Below are 11,260 nucleotides of genomic sequence, written 5' to 3'. Positions count from 1 at the left end.
CCGATATGAACGGCGCCATGTTGGATAAAGCATGGCATTTTCGGACGTCTTCGGAAGCCATCGTGAGCGTTCGTGAATCGCCGCGTAAAACCTGCGCGTACATCTGTTTGTTTGTTGACAAAATGAAGTGCGTTTATTGTAAAAAAGGCGTTGACAAAAGCAGAGGTGTACGCAAATCTCTTCACCGGTAAGTAACATCTATTTTATAATTTATAAATCAGTGGTAATCAGTAACTCGATTAAATTGTAGGTTATGTTGAATAATTTATTACTTTACTTTTGTATTACTTTTTATTGTTTTACTTTCATGACCATGTTTACGTGAAAGTAAAACAACCAAAATAATAAATTATTCAACATAACCTACAATTTAATATATATATTTGTATTTGTATTTTTTATCTATATATAGTTAATCCGTACATGAGATAATGTGTCGCGAAAATTACAAATTGACTGAACTATAAACTATATATTACTATAGATTATACATATATACAAAATTTGTCTTTTTATTCAGATTTCCAACGAAAAGGCCAAAAGAATTGCAGTCCTGGTTGAAAAATCTGAATCTGCAGGACAATAAGCAGCCACTCGAACATTTGCGATTATGTTCCGAACATTTCTCCATGGAATGTGTTGTAAGAGAAAATGAAACTGCGACACTACGGCAGGGAAGCATTCCAACATTGTTTGACGTTAATTGTCAGCAGCAGAGAAAATGCATCTATTGTAATGTCCCGTACAAAAAAGATAAAGGCAATCGTACATTTCACAAGTAAGTAAATGTAGCATTGTTACTAATAAAAAATGATGCATGGCTTATTTGATACTTTCGAGCCATGCAATTGTTAGCATGTTAAAATATAACGGCACAATGATTTACACATTTTTGACTTTTATATTTTGTTGTATTACATTTTTTTTGTAATTGGATTCTTTTTAATTGTTGGAAAACTATTTTTACCATTATTTATGACATCCGATGCGATAATCGAAATCAATTCTACTTTAATTGCAGTCATTATGTTGACTATTGTGTATTTACAGATTTCCTCTTAAAAACTCAGCACAGCTTCAAAAATAGTTAGTTGGAATACCGTTGCAGAATTTCTTTCCGACGAAAGATGACATTTTATGTTCAGACCACTTTGAACCAAATTGTTTCTGATGGGACAAGAACGTATTGCGCTTGAAAGCGCTTGTGGTTCCCACAATATTTAAACCTGCACTACTTACAGGTAAGAGTAATAAGTACAATGTATATACTGCGTTCATCTCCTTTTTCCAAAAAACATAAATGAAAAATGATTTTCTTCTATCGCTGTATTGCAAATAATACTTCTTTAAATGTGAGATTATAATTTTGCTTGTTGTCTTTTTACACGTATCACTATATTTAATGATGTTATTAAAGAGTTTTCCATGTATACTTTCAATTGTTATCTATTTCATACATTTAAAAAATGAATGTTTTATTTTCAAAAACAGAAGCAACTGCAGCTGCAAGTTTTGAAAACTCAGGAAGCGCTACTGACAATGAGATGGAAGCCATTGCAGATGTAGAAACAATTGAAATTGTTACAAGTGATCCGGAAATGAAATTCACTGTTGAGATCGAGACTGCTGCTGATATGGAAACTACTGCAGATTCAGAAAGAGCGGCGAATGTTGGAACTAATGCGGAGATGGAAACTATTGATATTGATTGTACGAGAAACATGGTACCTGCTCAACTCATCTCAAGCACCTCAACAGGCAGTCGTCAGAAAAGAAAGTCAAATACTGTTTCGAGGGATTTGCTGCGGCACGATCACCGTTATGAGAACTCTCCTAAAACCTTGAAGACACAACTTGCCTTGGCCCACAAAACGATTAGGAAACATCAGGAAAACTACAAGTCAAACCAGCAACGGATAAAGCGAATGGTAACGAAAATAACCTCCTTGAAGGATGTAGTACGTACATTGCGGAAACAAATATCTGTAAGTGAATCAGGACTTGCATGTCTAGAATCGATCGCTAACAGTGACGTTTCGGAGTTTTTGCGAAGGTACGCAGTAAATGCGAATAGACTAAAACAAACAAAAGGTCTTCGTTTAAGCGACATTTAAGCGTCAACGAGGTAAATTAGTAACAGGTATTTCTCGCGAAAAATACCCACCTGCCATTCGGTCATTCGCTATGACTCTTCATTTCTATTCACCAAAAGTTTATAAGTACGTAAGGCAAAAATTTTGCAGCGCTCTGCCTGATTCAAGCGCACTTCGGTCGTGGTATAGCACAATCAATTGTGAACCCAGTTTCACCTCCGAAAGTTTTGACGCGTTGAAGAAAAGAGTCTCAGAAGAAAAAAAAAGTCGGGAAGCAAGTTATCGTTGCCTTGATGCTTGACGAAATAAGCATTAAGAAAGGTATTCAATATCTTCGAGACGGGAAACTTCGAGGCTATGTAGATGTAGGATCAGGAATCGAAACATGCGATGATATACCTTTGGCGAAAGACGCATTAGTTTTCATAGCGGTTGTAATAGATGATAGTTGGAAGATTCCTTTAGGATATTTTTTGGTGAATGGGATAGATACTTCGGTGAATGCTGGCCTCATACGGAATTGTCTACAGCGTCTGGACGAGATTGGCGTCGAGGTAGTGTCTTTGACTTTAGACGGTCCATCGCAACACTTCGCGACAGTACGCGAACTCGGAGCTACTTTCGATTTCATCGATCCGAAGCCGTTTTTTCTGCATCCTTCGAACAAGAAGAAAGTTAATGTAATATTCGATGCTTGTCATATGTTAAAACTGTTTAGAAACTGTTTAGGCGATATAAAAGAACTGCATGACAGCGAAGGCAAAAAAATCGAATGGAGATTCATAACTACTTTAGCGTATTTGCAAGAACAAAAAGGGCTACGGGCAGGAAATCGGCTTAAGATCGCACACATCCAATACTGGAAAATGAAGATAAAAGTGGCTCTAGCTGCTCAGACTCTAAGCAGCAGTGTTGCAGATGCTATCGAGTTTTGTGCGCGAGACTTAGGTTTATCTGAATTTCAAGGAAGCGAGGCAATGGTACGTTTTATACGTTGTATCGATAGACTTTTCGATTTCCTAAATTCGCGTAATCCATTCGGAAAAGGTTTCAAGGCTCCATTGCGACCCACCAATGAATTTATCTGGCGACCACAAATTTTGGCCGAGTTAGAGTACCTGAAAGGTATCAGGAATGTCGAGGGCAAACTAATGTAGAATACCAAACGGTATGTTCCATTCGTCGGAATGATTACAGCCGCCATGTCCGTCATTAGCATTTACGATACATACGTTAAATTGGAAGGTTCTCAACTAAAATACTTACTAACGTACAAATGTAGTCAGGACCACTTGGAGCTCTTTTTTTTGTGCAATCAGAAGATGCGGTGGTTGGTGTCCGAATCCCACTTGTGCGCAATTTGTTTCGGCGTACAGAAGGTTATTGGTTCGGCACGAAATAATTGCCACGAACGGTAATGCTGAAGCCATGGACTCTACGAAAATACTAACGGTTCCTTCTGGTGGTGGAAGGAAAAAATCGATTGATCGGTACGATCCTGCTGTTTACAGCATTATGGATAATGTTCGATTCTGTAAAAAATACGGATTAGATATGAGGAAATCGGACACTGCAGCGAAAATGACGAATTCATGAATGAATTCTCGCATTTAACTGGCAACTACCAGACTACCGGACTCTCTCCGCGTTTTCTAAAAATTGTGTCGCGAATATAGCTGGTTGGGTGGTTAAGAAAATAGTGGACGAAAAAGAATCGCTAGTGAGGTGCGAAATATGCCGAAATGCGTTATTTCAAGACAGTCAGAGCGTAGCAGAATTTTCGGAGAATAGTCTTATTCAGGCAAAGACGCGAGGTGGACTAATATTTCCGAGCATATGCGTCGTTACAATCTGTCTATACGCTGAAAACGTTTTAAGACATTGTTTGAATAGAAATAAGGATAGTCCTTTTCGAGAACGGAATGCTGAAGTAGTTCTTTGCGCAAAAATATTACAAGACGTTTTTCAGCCTCCTTGTAATTTATTTCCGTCGTTGAATGAGCATATCTTTGACGATGCAATCGAACATCTTTCGAATCACGTTTTCACGCTAGCGAAAGAAGTTTGTAAATGCTACATTAAGCTGCGAATGTTTGTTATTACGAAGACCGCATCAGATGCTGCTATCGACATGAAAGTACGACATCATTTAACTCGACAAATAATTTGGAAGTCAATAATTTTTTAAAACAATACGAAATCATTAAGTGTTATGTTTTGCGATACCCAATACGAAATCATTAAGTGTTATGTTTTGCGATACTCAATACGAAATCATTAAGTGTTATGTTTTGCGATACCTTTAAAAATTTAACACTGTTGCTTCTTAATAATTATTCTAATGTTATGTATGTTTTGCGTTCATAATTATATAATTTTATATATGTTTTGTCCTTTTATATTTTTATAAACAGTGTTCTATTCTGTTCTTATGTTTATCATTAAAGATATTTACATTTCTTTTGATAATTAGTATTCTCATTATTAGTAGGAGTAGTGACACTAGCAGAAGAAGTAGTATTAATGCACAGACTGTTACCTGGACTGTAATAGCATAAAATGTGATTATATATGTATAATAATTTAGTAATGTAATTATATTGTTATAAATCCATGTGTTCTTTTGCAAATAATAGAAAAGGAGATACTCAGATATCAGAAGCCATGCCATACGATGTCGTTGTCTACAAACACTGACTGTCTTTCATGAGCAAGTGTTGTATTTTAATATCATTCATAATTATGCTGTAACAATTATATATAAATTGAGAATACACTGTCTCATAATCAGTGAAAAATTGTATATATATTTTTTCAAATATATTTTTTCTGCTCTAAACACAACATCTGTTGTGCACAATTGTTTATATAATTCAATTTACATAACACTGGTCAACAAAATTTTATCGTTTTTAGATTGTTTTTAAGAGAATGGGTATTCTTTACTAATTTGGGTGCGCTAAACATGAATCTGGCCTTTAAAATACTAAATTGGCTCTGGTTTTTTAAATAAACGGGATCAAAAGTGCAAAAAACCGTGTTTTTGGTCATTTTTGAACACCTGTAGAAAAACTACGGGAGCTCCTAGAACTTTGTAATTAGGATGAAATGAAAGCCTAAACCTTGCCCTTTTAGGCTATAGATTGAAAAATGAGGTGTCTAACTTGGAGTAACAATTGTTTTATGAACGCGCACTGATTCCGCCACATGCGATCCGCCACATATATGAGCAGATGAATGAGCAGATGCATCTCGTGAGTTTGTTACGAGTCATAAAGTGTGTTTGCAAGTGCGAGGTACCATTCTTATTTATTTACATCGTATAAACATTGGAATTATGATTTAAGGTTTGTATAAATATGAGTTCATTACGAAAACTTTGTCTTAATCATCCAGATGTATTCTGCTACATTTGTGGTGAATATACTGTAGAAAAACACAGACGAAGCCGAAGACAGGGGATGCTAGTGATAAAATAATTGGAGAGCGGAGAGAACAGTGCACGCGGCCAGAAAAGCATGTGGCGGAATCGGTACGCGCTCGTAAAAAAATTGTTACTCCAAATTAAAGGCACCTCATTTTTCGATCTATAGCCTAAAAGGACAAAGTTTAAGCTTTCATTTAATCTCAATTAGAAAGTTCTAGGAGCTCTCGTTGTTTTCTACAGGTGTTCAAAAATGACCAAAAACCTACGGTTTTTGCACATTTGACCCCGTTTTGTTTAAACACTAGAGCCAATTCATTATTTTCATTTCCACATTTGGATTCTACGGGAAAAAACCTATCAGAATGAGTTGCCATTGGCCCGACAAAAAATTCGTGTTCTCCAGTGTAATTATATACACAATTAATTTATTTACATTTTTGTTATTTCATATACACATTACATTATATTTGTCCAATCAATGTTTATTATTTCTTTTCAAACTTCCAATATTTTCAACAATATATTTTGCACATATTTCAGCTATTGAAAAATTCCTAACCTACTATGCATTTACGGATAGATTCGGGGAGACGCTATTAGCGCTATGTAACGCTGACAATCTATAGTATACGTGACATAACTATAAATTTTCAGCGTTAAATAGTGCTAAATAGCGTCTCCCCGAATCCAGCCTTATATATCTCGCAAAGCTGCGCGTATGTACGACTGCGCACACGACGACTCGCAACGGCTACCGAAGACGCCCGAAAATGCCATGCTTTTTCCAACATGGCGCTGTTCATATCGGCACAGAAAATTCACGCTGTGGGATAGGGCATCCGCTATCCAGTTGTAATATATATCAGTGAAGTTAATAAAATGAAAATAAAATGTTCCACGTTAGGGTGAATTCACACCTTGGCAGAATAGCAGAAAGCAGAGAAGCAGAAGCCAATCAGAACTCGCGCTGGTAGTCGACAGTACACTGAGGTGCATAAATGACTTCCTTTTTTGGTGTAGATAGGTGTAGATAAGCGAAGCATACATTCGACCACGCAGATGGCGCGCTTATCTACACCATTTACATCGAAAAAGGAAGTCATTTATGCACCTCCATTGAACTATATACTAACTGGAATGAGCACTGCTATTGTTCTCGGGTCACGTGACCCGTTTAGAAAGAGAGGGTGAAAGCAGGGTATAGCTGTCCTTTTCCAACCATGTAAGATAGGTTAACCATGGCTGCGCAGTGAATCCAGTGAATCTCGGAATGCAATTGGATAGGTAGCATGTAGCATAGGTTAAATCATAGGTTATAGATACTAGGTTTAGTTACAATGGTAAAGAATTGTAGTGTTACAGGCTGTAAAAATACGTGGCAGCCAAATAGTAATATCACGTACCATGCGTAAGTAAAAACAATAAATAGATATCTATATATGAAATAAATGTTTACGTACGTTAAAATGTATGTGTATTAGGTTATGTTCTGAAACGTGTCTTTTGGAAAAAACGTTTATTAACAATCTATAAAACATAATGTGCACTATATTTTAAAGTAAAATTGCCTGTAAGAGAATGTTTCAGAATATAATGTACACAATAAAAGATAAGATGCATATAAAGAATGTTGCGCTTCACATATTAAATGATAAAATATAGAAAATATATAATACTCTAAAATATTCTTTAAATCCAAAACAACATTTTCGACCTATTAATTTTCATTGTGTACATTTTAAATATATACATATATATATATATATATATATATATAATTACATGCTATTTAATACTATATGATTACCTTACAATTTCATACATTATTAACAGATTTCCTTTACAAGACGAAAAGAGACTCGCACAATGGATATCTGTTACACAGTTGAAGAATATAAAAATAACATGCACAAAATATATTTGTAGTGCACATTTTACGACGCAATCTTTTGAAGAGCACTGTGCAATAAAAAGATTAAAAAAGGATGCAGTTCCTTCTATTTTTAAAGATACTTTTCAAGTAAGATTGGCTATATTATTGTAAATCTCAGCATATCATGTTATATTATGAGTTATTTATCAAGTTGATATCTTTTTAGGCAATAGATAATGTTCCAAGAAGAGAAGATACATTACACGATTTTCATAATGTGCCTGAAATATCAATGGATGTTCTTAATCAGGTTTATGCATAATACTAAAAAAACGTTTTTGTTTTATTTGCTGAAAATTTTGTTGCATAAAGTTATAATATGTATACATAAGTTTCCTTATTAATCCATATAAAAACAAGAACTGTTATATGAAATATACAATTTGAATTGTTTTGAAAGAGAGAAATTGTGAGAGAAAATATATACATAAATAAAGAAATTCTTATATGTCAACTAATTATCAGTCTGTCTGTTTTAGGATATGAATGTAGAAACAAGTACAGTTACTGAAAAAAGGACAGTTTCTGTTCAGACACCAGTAAAATATTTGCAAGACTGCGAAGAGGTATTGAGGTTACGTCGAGAAGTGCAATTACTACAACAAAAATTGAAACGAAGAGATACACGAATTGTCAACACGCAACAGTTAATTTCGCAACAGAAGGATAATTGTGAGGATAATTATGAGAATTTATATAATGTATTAAAGGAGCATGTCAATGAATTTTCTTCAGAATTATTTCGTAATGAGTTTGAGAATGCTACAAAGCATGTTAATCGTGCAAGTTATTCTTCTGTAATAAGAAACTTTGCTTTTACTGTTTACTTCTATTCACCTAAAGCATATAACTTTTTGCGCACTAAATTGCATTTACCACGTCCAGCAACCTTAAGAAAATCTTTGTCAACATATAACTGTAATGTAGGATTTATATCTGAAATTTTTGAATTTCTCAGAAACAATAAAGAAAAACAGTATTTACAAGACGTAGCTTTAATGTTTGATTGTATGGCTATTAGGTCACAAGCTATATATGATAAATCGTCTGATAAACATTGGGGTTATGTCGATTTAGAAGAAACTGCAATTGACGGTACAAATAAAATTGCTACAGAAGCTTTAGTATTTCTAATAGTATACAACTAAATTTAAATGCCCTATTGCTTATCTTTTTGTAAATAGTATTACGGCTGTGTTTCAAAGTGAACTCATAATATGTGCCTTAGAAAAATTATTTGAAGTAGGAGTAACTGTACGGTCGTTGACATGTGATGGAACTATTACAAATATAAAAACGTTTGAAAACTTTGGTTGCAATTTCTCCACAGAAAATATGTTGACATATTTTACACACCCTTTATGTGATATAAGAGTTCATTGTATTATAGATGCAGATCATCTTCAAAAATTATGCCGCAACGCTTTTGCAGAAATACCTTTAATTTCTCCAAAAGGTCAAATTTTATTTGACTTTATTAAAGAATTGCATGAACTGCAAGAAAAGGAAGATTTGAAAATGGCAACATCATTATCGAATATGCATGTGAATTTTTCCCAAAAAAAGATGAATGTTGCTTTGGCTGTTCAAACACTTAGTTCATCAGTAGCAGATGCGATAGATTTTTTAAGATTAAATGGTTATACCAAATTTTCCAATAGCGAAGCAACTACAGAGTTTATAAGAATATTTGACAGATTGTTTGACATTATGAATTCGCGTAATCCATTTGCTACTGGTTTCAAAAGTCCAATGCGTTTACATAACATGCAGTATTATCAAACCGTGTTCCTGGAAAGCGAACGGTACATTCAACAATTAAGGGCTGGTACTGATAATTCGAATATTTTAAATCATCGTAGAAAAACATTTGCGTTAGGTTTCTTGATTAACATGAAAAGCTTGACAAATTTAGCCTCTGATTTACTTACTAACAGTACACTTCTCCTATCATATTTTTTGACGTACAAATGTTCACAAGACCATATCGAACTGTTCTTCTCATGTATTAGATCTCGTGGAGGTTGGAATAATAACCCTAATGCGCTTCAATTTAAATGGGCTTTAAGAAAACTATTATTTCGCAATAATGTACAACCGTCTATAAATGCTAATTGTATAGGTGATACATCTGAAATACTATCTGTATTTGAATATCGCACAAGCAGACGTTCTATGTTACATAACACTAATGATAGTACAGATGACGACAATAGTGATATCCAAAAAATAATGAGTTTAGTAGATGACATTGCCCTTTCATCACTTCAGGATAATATTATATATTACATAGGTGGATTTATAATTCGTAAACTGTTGAAGAAATTAACTTGCGAGCATTGTCACAATATTTTATTAACAAGTCAAGATTCAAATAGTAAAGAAAGGCTTGTTGATATTAACCAGTATGCTGCTTTTACATCATTTATTAACAGAGGTGGGTTACTGTTTCCTTCATATGGTGTTCATAAAATATTAAAATACACTGAAAGAGTTTTCAAAGTAGAAATTCAATGTGGTTTTATGGGAAAAAAGAATTTTAAAGATAAAATTGTGCGCATTGTTCTTCAAACATTTGTATCATCATTAGAACAATTATTCCAGCCATCACATCCGATAATAGACATGGATGTTTGCGAAGCTTGCACGAAATACAAATGATAAAAAGTTTAAGCACTATTTATACTAATATTCGTACTGCAACGCATGCTAAGAAAACAACTTTGCGAATGTTAGCAGATCGGTCCACTATCAGACAAAAATTACATAACATGATTCTTTTTTATCATGTTTAATTTTATTTCTCACTTAATATTTGTCTTTTGCGTGCAATACTATGTGATATTATATGTATATGTGATTCATATGTGATGTATGTAATCTATATGTGATATATATGTGATTACTATTAATACTAATAATGTTGCGTTTAGGTTTTAAGTTTTTAAGTTGCTTTTCTGTATAGTTTTTGCATCACCTATATTATGTTATTTAATTTTATTACATTATACGTTATCGTATAATACTGCACTATTTATTATTTATAATAATTGCAATAAATGCATGATTAGACGATAAGAATGTTAACCAAAGAATACAAAACATATTCTTTCATATTGCAGCAATTACACACAAGTATAATAAGTAAGTATGTTACGAAGAACATGGCGCAAAAACAGTAATTATTAAATAAATACTTATTAATTAATGCAATGTTTTATATTTACCTATACCTGTTTTCCAAATGTATTAATAAATGTCGTATGTATATGAATACTATTTTTAACAACGTTTTTCTTATATACTGATTACTATCGTTATCTTTCTTGATTATCTTTCTACCATACATAACTTTTTATTACAATATTTTGCAACATTTCATTTCGTAAAACAATGATGTATCCCAATTTAAACAACTATATTTGTAACATATCAAGTTTCAATTTGTTGATAGACATGTGTAATACTATAGATGTGACGTATATATCTTTGACGATAAATTTACTTTGAAACAAAGATTCTCTCTTTCTCTTCCTCTAAGCAATTTTCAATTTATTTCTTGTTAGTACTTCTTGTTAGTAATATAATTACTATAGTTATTAGGAAATACTATATTATTACGCAATTTCATCTTATTGTATCTTATTGTATTTTTAAAAAATCTTTTATAGTAATACTATTCTTAAAATTCTTTTAAAGTAGCATCAATTTTATGTTCGTAAACTTTTTCCTGATAATATTTTGCGTATTATGCATTATACGTAAATATAATAAATATGTAATACTTATATTTCAGAATATTTCTTT

General features: G+C 33.2%; 1 protein-coding gene across 2 annotated transcripts; it reads left to right on the top strand.

Moving 5' to 3' along the window:
• The first annotated feature begins 6,633 nt into the window (after positions 1–6,633).
• LOC105286705 (THAP domain-containing protein 1) lies at positions 6,634–10,662 on the top strand. Of its 2 annotated transcripts, none has more exons than XM_020034088.2 (5): positions 6,634–6,928; positions 7,354–7,540; positions 7,620–7,703; positions 7,933–8,125; positions 8,844–10,545. In XM_020034088.2, exons 1-5 carry the CDS (start codon positions 6,858–6,860, stop codon positions 10,112–10,114), a joined length of 1,806 nt encoding a protein of 601 aa, XP_019889647.2. In that variant the 5' UTR covers positions 6,634–6,857; the 3' UTR covers positions 10,115–10,545. The 2 variants fall into 2 exon arrangements, with proteins under 2 accessions (XP_019889647.2, XP_011350142.3); XM_011351840.3 differs by lacking the exon at positions 8,844–10,545 and adding an exon at positions 10,576–10,662 and having other exon boundaries at positions 6,745–6,928.
• The last annotated feature ends 598 nt before the right edge of the window (positions 10,663–11,260 follow it).

This window comes from Ooceraea biroi, chromosome 1 (genome assembly GCF_003672135.1).
Source record: "Ooceraea biroi isolate clonal line C1 chromosome 1, Obir_v5.4, whole genome shotgun sequence".
Lineage (NCBI taxonomy): Eukaryota > Metazoa > Arthropoda > Insecta > Hymenoptera > Formicidae > Ooceraea > Ooceraea biroi.
This window is presented reverse-complemented; position numbering and strand designations above follow the sequence as displayed.